At 55.0% G+C, this 15,266-nt stretch overlaps 1 protein-coding gene across 8 annotated transcripts in view; it reads left to right on the top strand.

Annotated features, from left to right (window-relative positions):
• CACNA1G (calcium voltage-gated channel subunit alpha1 G) overlaps nucleotides 1-15,266 on the top strand; it is a 65,198-nt gene that overhangs the window by 10,045 nt on the left and 39,887 nt on the right. For 6 of the 8 annotated variants that reach the window (XM_081162431.1, XM_081162430.1, XM_081162427.1 and 3 more), the window contains exons 5-9: nucleotides 1,002-1,161; nucleotides 1,911-2,211; nucleotides 2,356-2,448; nucleotides 4,637-5,420; nucleotides 7,364-7,740. In XM_081162431.1, the coding sequence (XP_081018557.1) occupies nucleotides 1,002-1,161; nucleotides 1,911-2,211; nucleotides 2,356-2,448; nucleotides 4,637-5,420; nucleotides 7,364-7,740 (1,715 nt within the window). The remainder of the gene's footprint in view (nucleotides 1-1,001; nucleotides 1,162-1,910; nucleotides 2,212-2,355; nucleotides 2,449-4,636; nucleotides 5,421-7,363; nucleotides 7,741-15,266) is intronic. The other 2 variants (XM_081162429.1, XM_081162425.1) reach the window with 1 other exon arrangement.

Raw genomic sequence — 15,266 nt, 5'->3', positions numbered from 1 at the left:
TGTTAATTAGCTGATGCTTAGAAGCTTTTCCCCTGGAGGGAGCAGGGGCTGGAAGCAGCACTTTGGGAGTCAAAACCGGCTTTTAGAGGTCTGTGCGTCTGACAGGGGCTTGGTGGTCTGGAGGCTGGTTGAGATCTTGTGGGCTGGTTGGTCCTAGACCTGGAGCTACATTAAGGGAGGGCAGCTTCTCTAATAGGGCTTGTTGGGGTGGGGTTGTGGTGGCTTTCCCCAGGGAGGATGTTGTTAATTGATGGCCATCTGAGAAGATAGCTTTGTGTCCCCTCAAGTCCTGCTGTGGGAATCTGGACCACACAGAGAGTAGACTCAGGGTAGGGGGCTGAGAACCATGATAAGCGCAGGACATCTTGGCCCCTACTGAGGGCCTGTATCTCAAAATGAGATTCCTGCCTGCTAACGTCCCTCCTGGAGTTCTCTGCCTTAGTTTCCCTAATGCCTGTGGTGACAATAACTTAGAAAGGTCAGCTGACTGTGGTGAGAGCAAGAGTAGGAGGGGAGTGTGTGTGTGTGTGTGTGTGTGTGTGTGTGTGTGTGTGTGTGTAATCGGATTTGGAAGCAGAAAGCCTGGTTGAAGTCCTGGCACCTACATTTAGCAGCCCTATGATACTGGTCAAGTTTTGTCAGTTCTCTGAGCCTCGATCCTCATCTGTAAATTGGGGGTGATATTCGAGCCGTGATGATATTATGTGGGATGCGGCCCAGGCCGGTGCTTTGGAAATTGCAGTTACTCTGGCTCACCCTTGGTGGTCCCGCACACTGGTTAATATGAGGGGGGAAGGCAAGAGGGATTGCTGGTAGGGTTAGTGGCTGCAAAGGGCTGCCTGTGGAGTTAGAGGTGTCTGTTGGTCTCCCCTCCAGCTTGAGCCAGGCCGTCTCAGCCTCAGAGGCCCCAGGGGGCCCCCTGTGGGAGTGCTGCCAGGCCCGTGGCAGCCAGCCTAGGCCAGCCAGCCTGGCGCCCCCAGCGTGGCTTCTGCCCCCCACAGGCATGCGTATCCTTGTCACGCTGCTGCTGGACACCCTGCCCATGCTGGGCAACGTCCTGCTGCTCTGCTTCTTCGTCTTCTTCATCTTCGGTATCGTAGGAGTCCAGCTGTGGGCAGGGCTGCTTCGGAACCGATGCTTCCTGCCCGAGAACTTCAGCCTGTGAGTGTCACACGGTCTGAGGGTGACCTGGGAGTGGTTGTGGGGCTGGGACCACCCGCAGTCCCTGTTGCTGTGATTCACATTTCTGTAAACGTATCAGTGACATGTCTGGTTCTCAAACCTACACACGAGTCACTCGGGCAACTTAAGAAATTATTGAGGCCTGGGTCCCACCCCTACAGATTTTGATTTCCTTAGTCTGGGGGTCAGCCTGGGCCTGGGGATTTTATTTACTTATTTATTTGTTAATCCTCAACTGAAGATAATTTTTCCCTTGACTTTTTAGAGAAAGTGGAAGGGAGGGAGGAGAGTGGGAGAGAGAGAGAGAGAAACATGGATGTGAGAGACACATCGATTGGTTCCCTCCTGCATGCACCCTAATTGGGGTCAAGGACCCGAACCTGCAGCCCAGGGAGGCTTCAGTGCGAGGCCGATGCTCTAACCACTGAGCATACTGGCTGGGGCAGGCCTAGGGATTTTTATAAGCTCCTCAGTGAGCCTGATATACAGTCTTGTTGGACATCCATTGCTCTAGGATGTAACCTTCCAATATCCCAACTCTGGAGTTTCACACTCAGTCCTCACACTCCCTATCCACACTCACCAATCCCCACGCCTACCTGGTGCTTGCCCGACTCTGTTCCCTTCCCTGCTCACTCTGCATGCCTCGGTGCACTCATCCAGTTCTCCCTTCTCGGGCCTTCCCTGTGGGGAACCTGTCCCCACCCTCATCCCTGTCCCCACTGCAGCCCCCTGAGTGTGGACCTGGAGCGCTACTACCAGACCGAGAACGAAGATGAGAACCCCTTCATCTGCTCCCAGCCTCGGGAGAACGGCATGCGCTCCTGCAGGAGCGTGCCCACCCTGCGGGGGGAGGGGGGCGGCGGCTCCCCCTGCGGCCTGGACTACGAGGCCTACAACAGCTCCAGCAACACCACCTGCGTCAACTGGAACCAGTACTACACCAACTGCTCCGCGGGGGAGCACAACCCCTTCAAGGGTGCCATCAACTTCGACAACATCGGCTATGCCTGGATCGCCATCTTCCAGGTGGGGCAGCCCGGGCCCTAGGAGACTCCCCAATTCAGGCTGGAGTGGTCATTCTCGGGGTGGGGATGGGGTCAGGGCCTCTGGAGGAGGCTGCAGGAGGCTTTCGGGGACCAGAGTCAGCCTGCCCCTCTGCCGCCTTCCCAGGTCATCACGCTGGAGGGCTGGGTCGACATCATGTACTTTGTGATGGATGCTCATTCCTTCTACAACTTCATCTACTTCATCCTGCTCATCATCGTGAGTGATTCCTCAGGCCCCCGAAGGGGTGGGGGATCCTGGGGAAACAGGTCGGGGAAGCCCAGAGAAGGGATAGCTTGCTTGGTCTGAAGTTCTAGATCTCAGGACAAGTCCCATTGAGACGCAGACAGAGAGGGCACCTGTCAAAAGCAGTCAGGAGATGCAAGGTCAAGGCCTGACTCCATCACTTAGCACCACTTACAACCTTGGGTGAGTCATTCCCACAAGGCTCCCAACCCCACCCTGGACCTCAGTTTCTTCATCAGTAAAATGGGTGGTTCTCAACCCAGGGTGATACCACCTCCACAAGTGGCAAAGGGTGGTCCTGTTTTTCACCAGGACTAGGAGAGCACTATTGGCACTTTGTTGGGCAGCAGGCAGCAGGTGGTAAACATCCTGCAAACAAAGCAGTTCCACCCCAAATTCCCATCATTTGTTGTTGAGAAACACTGCGTGATCTCCTGTTCCTTCCAGCTGAGAAGTTCCAAGACTTAATGAGGGCAGAAGACAGAGGCAAAAGTAGCAATATTTAACAGTTTAAATCACTACCATTCATAGTTTAACAATTTAATTGCTACTACTTATGGCTAATATTTATTGAGTGCTTACTATGCGCCAGTCCCTGTTCTAAGCACTTTTTATGTTCTAAGCATTTAATTCTCACCATGGTCCTTCATTGTTTCCACTTTACAGATGAGGAGACCAACGTTTCCTCTTTTGTCTGACCCCAGCGTGGGCTTTGCATGTGCTGTGGATTAATCTTGCTGGGTGGGGCGTTGATGCTGTTGTGCGCTGTAACAGCTGCTGCCTGCTAAACCCTCATAGTCCCTGGGGGGTGGAGGGGCGTGCAAAGATTGGGGCCCCAGCTCCTAAATGAGAACTCTGAGCTGCAGACGGCTTGGTCACCAGGCTAAGTAAGTGGACTTCAGCCCCAGGCTATCGACTCCAAGTCCAGCCCTTTCCCCATGTCACCAAGAGGCCAATGACAGAGCCAAACAGACAGATATTGAGATAAAGAGATTAAAATCTACACAGGATTTAGGACAAGCTCCAGAGAGAGGTGGAGACAGGATAAGGCAGCTCTGGATGAGTGAGAGACAGTGGGTAGACCCTGAGAAAGAACAAGTCCTCCAGGCCACCCCCTCCTGCCCCTGCAACATTCCCTAGTGCAGAAGAGTGGCCAGGCTGGGGGCCTGTTCCCATCCCCCATCAGCACCTGGGGTGTCCAGACCAGTGCTCTGGGAAGCCTGGTTTTTTACTATGCTGATCTCTCTGGGCTTGGGGGAGGGGGAGGAAATAGACAAGGAGGTAAGGGGCCATATCTGCACCTTCCCACACACCCATGAAAAATCTTTCCAAACAGCTCTCTGGAATCACACTAGTGAAGCTAATTATCATACTTACTAGGACACAATCTACACAAACAAAACTGCTTTGTCACCATAAATATTCATGTCTTTCATTCTGGATTATTATCCAAGTAATGGCCATCCCAGAATCCTGGGGAAACTGAGGCATGGAGACAGGGATGGGAAGTGTGGGTAAGTCAGAGTGGCAGCTCGGCTAGTCTGCAGGGTTCAGAGCTCAGCCCATCTCCTGGATGGGGGAGGGGAGAAACTTGGGGAAAAGAGATACAGACAAAGTCAATGGTCCTGAGGATACTGACGCCCCATGGTTAAGGGTCTCTCACTCAAGGTCACACGGCTAGAATTGGAACGGGAAGCAGGAGTCGTGTGAACAAGGTTTTTGCCAACATCTCAAAGGCTCAAGACAATTCACAAATGATTGCATTCATTTCCCAACCTCCTCTATGCTTAATGGGTATTGGAGAGTGGTGTCCAGAATCTGTGGAGGGGCATGTTTAGGGGCAGGGAGTTTCGGAGACATCCTTGCAGGGTAGCATCAGGATCAATAGCAACGCCTTGGGATTCGTAGAGCGTGGTTCAGGCCTTAGCTTTGCTGTGCATTAGCTGGATGATCTTGGGCAAATACTGCAGTCCCTCTGAGCTTCAGTTTCCTCGCCATCAGATTATCACCTCTTGAGACTGTCGTGAGGATAAGATGAGATAACGCTCGGACAATTGTTGAGCCCAGTGCCTGGCACATAGGAAGTGCTTAGTACTCGGTGGCTGGCGTTGTGATTCCCTTTTCTTCAGGACGTCTCCTCTTGCTGTCCCCACCCCAACAGGTGGGCTCCTTCTTCATGATCAACCTGTGCCTGGTGGTGATTGCCACACAGTTCTCAGAGACCAAGCAGCGGGAAAGCCAGCTGATGCGGGAGCAGCGTGTGCGCTTCCTGTCCAACGCCAGTACCCTGGCCAGCTTCTCTGAGCCTGGCAGCTGCTATGAAGAACTGCTCAAGTACCTGGTGTACATCCTCCGTAAAGCAGCCCGCAGGCTGGCCCAGGTCTCCCGGGCTGTGGGCGTGCGGGCCGGGTTGCTGAGCAGCCCGGCACCCCTTGGGGGCCAGGAGCCCCAGCCTAGTGGCAGCTGCTCGCGCTCCCACCGCCGCCCGTCTGTCCATCATCTGGTGCATCACCACCACCATCATCATCACCACTACCACCTGGGCAATGGGACACTGCGGGGCCCCCGGGCCAGCCCGGAGATCCAGGATAGGGATGCCAATGGGTCCCGCCGGCTCATGCTGCCACCACCCTCGACCCCTGCCCTCTCCGGGGGTCCTCCGGGGGGCGCAGAGGCTGTGCACAGCTTCTACCATGCTGACTGCCACTTGGAGCCAGTCCGCTGCCAGGCACCCCCTCCCAGGTCGCCATCTGAGGCATCGGGCAGGACTGTGAGCAGCGGGAAGGTGTACCCCACTGTGCACACCAGCCCTCCACCAGAGATGCTGAAGGAGAAGGCACTTGTGGAGGTTGCCCCCACCTCTGGACCGCCTACCCTCACCAGCCTCAACATCCCACCTGAGCGCTACAGCTCCATGCACAAGCTGCTAGAGACACAGAGTACAGGTGAGAACTCTGGGTGAGGGAATGCTGGTGCCTCTCACCCCGGGGCCGAGTGGTGTCCAGAGAGGACCAGGGATCTGGAGTCAGAAGGACTGGGCTCGAATCCCCATTCTGCCACTCACAGCCTTGGGACCTTCAATCAGTCACGTGGCTTCTTTGAGCCCTAATTTTCTCACCTGTTAAAATGGGAATTATAATTCCCATATTGTAATAATAACAATAACCGCCGTGTAATAAGCTCCTGTTTGCTACATGCACTCCTCTGCACTGTTTGCAATAACACCTAACGGTTGCTGACAGATTACTAAGTGCCTATTACAGGCTTTGCAGGCAAAATCCTATTGGCTCCTCCAAACAGTTTAGGTGATAAGCTTTCTTTTTGACCCCCTTTTACTGATGAAAAAAAGGAGGCTCAGGGAGGTTGCATGACTTGTCCAAGGTTTTGCCATTGGTGAGGGGTAGACTCAGGAACCATCTGATTCTGAGACACACTCTCTATGTTGAAACCCTTTGTTGCAAGGCTCAGATGAGAAATGGTGTGTGACTGTGGCCAGCACCATGCCCCATACTAAGGAGACTCTTGTGAGCATGAGGTTCATTCCCTCCTCACAGGGAGACAGGGGGCCTGGCACAGCAAGCCCTCAGGGGGCTGTTAGTCTGATGAGTGGAGCTCCCACTGTCAGGGAAGTGAGCTGCCTATGGTGTCACCCAGTCAGGCAGGGGTGGCGGGCTCTTCCACTGTTATTGCAGTGTAGGACCTGTATTTTAAGAGCCCAGGGCTTGTATTTCAGGAAGGACTTGGCACATGGGGAAGTGGTGTATTTATGGGATGCTATGTGGGAATGTGGGCTGGGACAGGAAAGTGTTATCACAGAATGCAGTGAAAAGGGTTCTGGTGCCAACTCTTCCACTACCCCGCCACATGACTCAAGCCAGTTGCATGTACATGTGCAGGTACATTTCAGTTCCCTCCTATGTAAAAGGCAGGACTGGGACCATCACTGTCAGTGGGTGCTTACAGACACCCTCCTGTGTGCAGTCAGAAGGGGAAACAATGTTGGACGCCTACTAGGGGCTGGGCTCTTAGCCTGGTACCTTCACATTCCTGCTTTCCCTGGGTGGTTCCTTTCAGCAATCATATTTTATGATCCAAGCTGGATTTAAATGGACATTGTTGTCTTAGGATAGGTCACTGTGTATGCGCATGCACAGCCTGGTATGCGTGTATGTGTGTATGTATGCATGAAGGTGTATGGTGTGTGTGTGCTTGCATGTGTCTGGTATTCATGTGTGCATGTGCATATAGGTATCTGATGGTTTGGGTGCATGTGTGTGCACACAGGAGTGATGCTCTTGTCTGGTGTGTATGCATGCTCATGTGTGCTTGTGCCTGTTACATGTGCATTGTGTGATGTGCATGTGTCTGTGTACACATGTGTTTGGCCGTGCATGATGTGTGGTATGCAAATAGTATGTGTATTTACAGGAAGGATGTACCTCGTGCACATGTGCGTGTGTCTGATGTGTGTACACGAGCAAACATGTGAGTGTGTGAACCTTAAAGATCTTTTGGAAAATGCTACTCAGAGCAGTGTTGACACAGGGCTGGCTTCCCTGGGACGTAGAGATGATCTAAGCTCTTTGTTGAAGGCTCCCTCTTAGGACATAAGAGCTGCCCAGGACCTCAGAGGATATCAAGGCCACCTACCTGACCCTAGGACACCCAGCAGTGACTGTCAGTAGGATGCTATTGGCGTTTGAGGGCATTCTGTTGCTCAGAACTGCCCACATTGCAGGGCATTTAGCACCCCTGGCCCACTAAGTGCCCAGCACCCCCATCATTGTAACAACCCCATGCTCCCCCACTCATTTCATCCACCCTCTAAGGGAAGGGCCACTTCAACTAGGAAACCCTGGAGCCTCTAACCTCTACCCTCCTGTCTCAGGCGCCTGCCAAAGCTCTTGCAAGATCTCCAGCCCTTGCTTGAAGGCAGACAATGGAGCCTGTGGCCCAGACAGCTGCCCCTACTGTGCCCTAGCTGGGGCAGGGGAGGTGGAGCTCGCCAGCCACGAGATGCCTGACTCAGACAGCGAGGCAGTTTATGAGTTCACACAGGACGCCCAGCACGGCGACCTCCGGGACCCCCACAGTCGACGGCGACGGAACCTAGGGCTGGACGTGGAGCCCAACTCCGTGCTGGCCTTCTGGAGGCTGATCTGTGACACCTTTCGGAAGATTGTGGACAGCAAGTACTTTGGTCGGGGGATCATGATTGCTATCCTGGTCAACACGCTCAGCATGGGCATCGAGTACCATGAGCAGGTAGGGCAAGGGCACGGCCCCTGAGGCTGGGGACCCTCTACCTTCCTCCCCTCCCACCCGCTGTTCAGCTTCCTTTCCACTCTGCTAGCCTGCGTGGCAGGGAGGATAGGAGGGAGGTGCAGCAATGCATGAGGATGCTTTGGAGGGTGAAAACTGAATGTCATGCAGTCTCTGAGTGTGGAAGTTGCCCAGAGCAGGCGCAGGGTCTGAGCTGAGTGTGTTCTACCTGGGAAGGCTTCTCCGGGGAGTCAGGCTTTGAAGGATGTGAATGAGTGACATGCATCACGTGTAGGCAAGGCCTCTTTGGAAGAGATCTGGGTCTTTGGAAAAGATATGGGGGGAGGGGAGTGGAGGGGTTGGGGGAATCCCCTAGCATTTACCTGACTCAGTAATTAGGGTCATAACTGACTAGAGACCGAAAGGGACCTATGTCTGTAAGGGTGAGGAGTGGAGGGTTGGTGGCTGAGCCTGGATGGAGCCAAGGCCACCTGCTCCTGGCCTCTGTTCCGGGAGCCTTGCTGTGAGCGGGGTGCTGGGTGGATGCGAGTGCCGAGAGTGGTGAGGGGACTTGAAACCGTCATGTTTGAGGAATCAATCTCAGAACCGGGATGTTTAAGTCAGGAGAAAAGGGGGCTCAGCAGGGGCAGGCGAGCTGTCTTCAAATATTTGAAGGGCCATCATGTGGAAGAGGGAGCAGGCAATGGAGACTGGGCTGAGAGGGAGGAGGCTGCCCTCACTCTCAGAGCTGTGCAAGGATGGAAAGGGTAGCCTGAGGGATTCACTGACCCCGACCCCTCACACTGACTGGGGGTGGGAGCAGGCACCATGGGGTCTCACACACGGGTTTGGCTGCCTCCCTGACAAAGTTCCTTCCTGAAGGCAGTCCTTGCCCCCAGGGTGACCTTCCAGGTCACCCCCTTGGCTGATTCTTGGAAAAGAAGGGGGACAGCAAGCAGGTGCTGCCGCCCACAGGCCCTCTTGTGCTCTTCTCTCCTGGGTGTTCTTGCCTTTCTGGGGCTCAGGGAGGGAGCTGGGTCACCAGAACTTGACCATTTCTGGTGTGGCATCAAGGCTGTGTGCTTGCCTATCCCCCCTACATGTGTGTAGAGGCATGTAGAGGTCAGAGGTGTGGATGGGGCACCTGCACGGGTGGGAGTGGGGAGGGCGACTATGAGGCAGGGGCTGAGTCTGGCTTGCCAGTGTCCACGAGGGAGGGAGGAAGTAGGGGCCTCGGTTGAGGTTGGGGAGTCTAAGCTGGGGCTGGGCAGACATGAGCTGCTCATTTTTCAGGGGATGAGAAGGCATCTCCCTCAACCCACTGACCTCTGTGCCCACAGAGTTGTAAGTGCTCAGCTCTCACCCCAACTACCCTGTCCAGTCAGGTGTGTCCAACCCCAGCCTCTTCCCCATCACCATCATACCACCTGGGCATCCCTTCTTGCCTCAGTGCTCCCCACCCCAGCCGGCTATGCCTGATTCCTTTCCTGTGGAGGTGAGATGCAGAGGGGGCAGGAAGGACACCAGCTGCAGTGCCAGCAGGAGGGGAGTATGGCACTGTGGTGGGTGTGTTGCGTCTGGGCGCATGGGGCGTGGGGGTGTGGGCACTTGTCTGCTCAGCCAGCCTCCTGGGGAGAAGTGCTCTGTTATTCTAGGCTGGTGGGGGCAACATTTTCTTCTGCCAGGCCCCAGGTGGAGGCAGGCCCTAACCTCCCTTTACCCTGGCTCCCCAAGCCTGAACCTCACCTCCTCTCTCTCACCCCAGATCTGGCTGTGGTCAGTGCCCATCCCTCAGGGGTCACCTCCTTAGTCCCTTCCCTGGGGGCAGTGTGCCCAGCAATCTCTGCCCAGCTGGATGCCATTGGTGGAAGCTTTGCTCTAGGAAGAAGCTGAGTCACAGAGACCGAGGGTAGATGAAGCCGCGCAGCAAGAGGGCTTTCAGTAAGACATCAAGAAGGACACCCACTTGGGGAGAAAGTAGAAGCTATCAGTCAGGGGTGTCTCAGCATCTCCTTACCCAAGTTCCTAAGGAAAGCAGGAGACAGCCCCCCCTCCAGCCCTCAGTGGTGGGGAGTCCCCACTCAGTGGTGGCACAGTGTCTGCTCCAGGGAAAAGTTTGTTCCAATACCTGATTGCTGAGAGCCCCATAGGGGTGAGTGGGAGTCCCCAGCAGGCCGGCTAGATGACTGACTGCTGCCGGGTGCGCCCAGAGGGTGGGGGTGGCGAGAAGTCCCAGAAGCAGCCATGGCCCTATGCTTGCAGGCACTGTGGCGTGAACGTCCTGCCATCTGGGCCCTGGAGCCTGAGCAGGCTGGTGGGGGGGAGGTGGGCAGGGAGGGGAGTGAGGAGCCTTGGGGGCCAAGAGACAGAGACACAGAGGCAGAGATGGAAGCATGGAGAGAGACAGAGACATAGATGGAAACACAGCATAAGAGACAAAGAGAGAGAAAGGGGAAGACAGAGACGGGGAGATGGGGGCACAGAGGGCAAGATGGAGCCCCAGGGGAGAGAGACGGATATAAAATTAAGAAGACGGAGACAAGAGTGACCCAGATATAAGGGGGTGATAGAGACTCAGGGGAGGAGACAAACAGATGGAGGCACAGAGACATGTGACAGAGAGGGAGATATGGAGAGGGAGCTGAAGACACAGACCAAGACCCAGATACAGGTGACAGACCAGGGCAGACAAGGCCAGGGATGGGGAGAAGAGCTCAGATGGAGCCTCGCAGGCTGAAGGGGAGAGATGGAGTCGGTTAAGGAAGAGGGCTGAGAGAGACAGCCAGGAAGAGCGGCAGCAGATGCTGACAGAGGCTCATGGTTTCCCTGCAGAGCACGTAATGAGGCTGTTGTGTCCATCAATCCTGCTATTGATCAGGCTGGGGGCACTGGAGACAGTGTTGCTGGTGCTTCCCTGGGGGAAGACCAACCCTCTTTCCTGCCAGGTGCTGTTGCCCTCCCCAGGCCTGTTCTTTTCATTGTCATCTACCTTGCCCATCATTCAGTTTTCCTGCTGGGGATGGTGATGCCCCTCCTGCCCCTCTCTACCAACATCTTGGCTGAGGAGGAGCCTATGTTGTCATACCCCACCCTACTCAAGGGAAGCCCCATGCTGTCCACACTGTCCTCCTTCCCCAGCCCCTTAACACACCAGCTGGAGAACTGGCAGGACTGGTTTTGTTCAGAGGGGACTGGTAAGGGTGATAAGGACAGGACACTGAGGAGGGAGCAAGAATATGATCTGGTGGGGAGTGAGCATATGTGTGCCCCGTCCACTAGGGGGCAGTATGTGGAGCAAAGAACTTGTGAATTTCCCATCCATCCATCCATCCATCCATCCATTGCACACACATTTCCTGTGTGTCAGAGTTGGGCCTAAGCAGTGGCATACTCATAAATATTTAACAACCAACCCTTAAAAAATAATAATAATAAGCCTTGATTTGTGATGTTTGTAGTATTTGCCAATTACCATGGTGTAAATGCTCCCACCAAGGCTAATTTTAAGCTACCATCATGATGTCACTGAGTGTGGAGCTGGGAAGAGATGTGCAAACTGGTCCTCCTGAGCCTGTGCAAGATGGCTCCAGCACACCATTGGGCCTGAGGCACTTCATCCTTCCTCTCAAAGAGGTCACCAAGTAGTCACATTTGCTTGATTAGTACAAGCTTGGAGAGGGATGCACAGAGGCACAACCTGTGACCCAGACTGGGAAAAGGATTCAGGGAGGGTTCCATGTAGAACATGACCTTGGAGCTGAGTTTGAAGAAATAGTGAGAGGTAGTGGTGAAGGGGGAGGGGAAGGCACAGTGTAGGGTGGGCTAGAGGTACCAGGCACCCAAATGGAAAGGTTTATAAGGAGTTCAAGCACTGGGTAGGGGATGGGATGGGCACATGATAATACATGGGCTTGGAAAAAATTCAGGGTCAGGTCCTGAGAGGCATAGATGGAGTTTGGATTTTATCCTGAAGGGATAGGTTTCCAACAAAGGTTTTAAGCAGGTCAATGATACGAGCAGGTTTGTGTTCATGGAAGCCATGTGGGGAATAGAAGGGGTGGGGGTGGGGGTGAGAGAGGAGGCAGGGAGGCCAACAGGAGGGCTGCTGCAGTGGTCCGGGTGGTTCATGTCCCTGGAGATGGAGAGGAGAGGGCTAGGAGAGCTGGCAGGTGGCCAAATCTGCAGAGCTCAACACCAATTGGATATTTAGGAGAGGAGGCAGCATGGACAGCACCCAGATTTCTGCTGGGGTGCACTGGGGCTTGAGCAGATTTGGGCTGGAGAAGGGTGCATACAAGATGCCCACAGGACACCCGGTACCTATCTAGCGGGTAGCTGGAGCTCAGAAGAGAGGTTGTCTCTCAAGACCTACCTCTGCCTGGGTCTTCACTGGGGCAAGGCCGCTCCAGGAGGAGGGGGAGCTGGGAGGAGGTCTTGGGGACACAGGAGCTTCCTGGCTCTGGGTTGCTGAGGGCAGGAGCTAACTTCCTATTCTAGAAGAGAGACAACAGCGTGTGGGAGAAGGGGAGGCTCATTCAACCCAGTGGTCTCCTGGGCAGCAGGAGACAGAGAGAGAGAGAGAGGGAGGGTCCAGAGATGATGACCTTTCAGGCCGGGAGAGGACTCTGCTCGTTGCTCCAACTGTCCTGGGCCCATCCTGTCACTCTAGATACATGTCCAGAGAGGGTTTCTATTTATAAGTGAGTGAGATCGGCTGTTCAAGGTGAAGGAAGCTGGGGGAGGGGGTGGGGGAGAGTCCAGATATGGTAGGTCTCAACTTTAGGGAAGATTCACAGACTCCTTTTGGATTCTGCTAAAAGCTGGGGACCCTCTTCCCAGAAAACACATACATGCATTGACACCCCAACTGTGGCCTTAGAGAACAAGGGTTTTTATGGACGCCTTCCGTTCCAAGGCTATTCCTTGGACCTCCCAGGAGTCCTTTGCCTCCTGGCAGAGGAGCCCTGGCTGAGGAGCTGGGGCTGGGGTCCAAGCAGGACTTTGCTGCCCAGGCCTGAGACTTAAAAAGGATCACCATATGTGGGAGGGAGAAGGGTGCTGTAAGGAGATGGCCAACTAAAGGGATGCTCACATTTTTTTCAGCATCCTCTGGCTCTAGGTTCCCCCAATTCAGCAAACACAGAGCACCTCCTGTGCACAGCACACTAGAATAGGACAGTAAGATGTGGGGGGGGGGGCAGAGCCGGAAGTGCCCCTGAAACTTAGGTTCTAGGGGAAAGGTCATTCTGCTTCATGGACAATTATGCCACATGCTGTAGGGGAGGCTTCTGGGGACAGAAAGATGCTTACACCCAGGTGGGGGATGGGCTTCATGAAGGAAGTGGCTTTTGAGATGGGCCTTGAACTATAAATGAGATTGGCAATAGCCGAGAGGTTTAGGTGGAGGGATTAGGGTGAATTCTGGCTGCCTGGCCTGGAAATGCAAAGGGTGGTATGGGACACTCTGGAGGACAGTCATGTTGCCTCCCACCCCCACCCCTAGGTGCCTGAGCAGGAGTGATGTGAGCCCACAGAGTTGAAGGAAGTCTGAGATTCCAGTAGGTGCAGGCTGGGTTGGGGGAGGGGCAGGAGGCTATTTCTGTCGTTCAGATCAGAGACAATGAGGGCCCCAAGTCTGGTGGTGGCAGGAGAGCGAGGGGGTGGGGGAACAGCTATCCCATTGGCAAGGTCTGGAGCTGGCACCTGCTGCTGGAGGGATGAAGGGGAGGCCTGAATCCTAGATAACTTCCAGGTTCCAAGACAGAATCCTGGACAGTGAGGGAGCCGGGAAGTCGGGGAAGGATAGGTTTGGGAGAGGAGGTGAGAGGGTTTGTTTTGGACATGCTGCCTTTGAGCTGGCCCTGGGCCACCCCGGGAAGGCTCTCAGGCAGGCTGGCTCTCGGGGTGAGGAGCCAAGCTCTTGGGGGAGATTGTTTAGTGTCCTCTACACTCAGTGACAGCTGGGGAGGTAGGAGTGGGGGAGGTGATAGAGGAGGGAGCCAAGGGGAGGGAGTGGGCTCAGACTCAACTTAGGAATGTTAGCCTGAGAGGAGAAAGGCAGCCCTGGAGAGCAGGAGGTGGCCACCAGCACAGGGTCAGGGAAGTCAGGGCAGGCTGGCCACCAGGCAGGAAGGGCTGGCAGCTGAGTGAGATGCTGCTCAGGCATCCACTAAGAGGAGGCCTGGGAAGAGGGTCCTTGGAGAGAGCTGGAGAGGTAGGGTCCAGGGTCCAGGGTCCAGGTGTGAATGGGCCTGGATTCACACAAAGGTTTCTGCTTTTAGGCTGGGGAAAGGAGATTAGAGGAGCTCAGGAACCAGGGATAAGGGATGGAACAGAATGGGGCCCAGGGGAGTCTGGGGGATGGAAGTGAGATGGAGGTGCAGGTGGAAGAGCGGCTGGCTCCCTTCCAGGAGGGGAAGAGAGAGGAGTAGGCTGCAGGACCAGAGCTGTATGGGAGAGGGAAGGGAGTGGAGGCCAGGTTGGGAGTGGGGGTGGTGTCTGAGGAGAGGGAGAGGTTTGGGGCGGCTTCTTGGAGGAGAGACATAGACAGTTAGCAATAAAAGATGGCGAATAAAAGTGCACAGCAGCCATGGGGCCCCCAGCAGGGCGTCACCCCATCCTGTCAGCACAGGTTTGTGACTAGCAATGCTCAGCAATTCGACAGCCGCAGCAGGGAGGCAAAGGGAGTGGGGACCTATCTGGGCTGGGGCTGGGCAGAACAGGAGCCTTCTAAGGCTTGTGGCATGAGGGCATCCTTTAAATGCTCCACTGTGGGCTCTGGACTGCGAGGGTGTCCTGGCAGGTGAGGGGCAGGGGCCACAGTTCCAGAATTTGAAGTCGAAGGGGCTTTAGGTTAGCTGTCTCCAAGCTGAGTGAGCACTGTAGGTGCCCTGCGCCTACTTAGCTTGTGCATTTACTTGGGGTAGCTTCGGGGAGCTTGTGGGAGATTGTGGGGAAAGACTAAAGCCTCCCCCACCCCCTTCGTAGGAGGCACTGGGACACAGTGACATTCCAGAAGGCAAAGGTCCAAGCTGGAGAGCTTCCAGGGGGATGGTGAGCAGCAAGGCCACAATCTATATGACGACGCCTGTGGGGTTTCCTGGAAACCTCCCGCCACACAGGTGTCTCCTGACCGCCCACACCTCCTTGAAGGAGAAGAAAGAAGGAGTTCCCACTGTCCCACTGACTCTTACCCCATCCCTGTGGCTGCTTGGAACACCTTTCCTGGGTGTGTGGGAGCAGCAGGCAGGGCTGTCAAAAGCAGAGGTGAGGCTAGGTGGAGAGTCAGAATTGGGGAGCAGAGATTACAGGGTCAGTTGAGCAGGGAACAGGGGAGATGGGGGTGGGAGTGGCACTTTGGCAGTGCTGAGGTGACTCCTGCAGGCCCCCACTCCGCTCTCATCTGGCTTGTCCACTCCCTCACACCTTCTCTGCAACAGGCACGTCACTGTCGCTGTCTGCTGAGCCTGCTCTCAGGCCTCCTGCCTGGACCTCTGCAGTATCCCCTAATTGGTCTCTGTCTCTCCATC

Source organism: Miniopterus schreibersii (genome assembly GCF_964146895.1).
Source record: "Miniopterus schreibersii genome assembly, chromosome: 16".
Lineage (NCBI taxonomy): Eukaryota > Metazoa > Chordata > Mammalia > Chiroptera > Miniopteridae > Miniopterus > Miniopterus schreibersii.
Note: the sequence above shows the minus strand (reverse complement) of the source record. Positions and strands in the feature narration are given on the sequence as shown.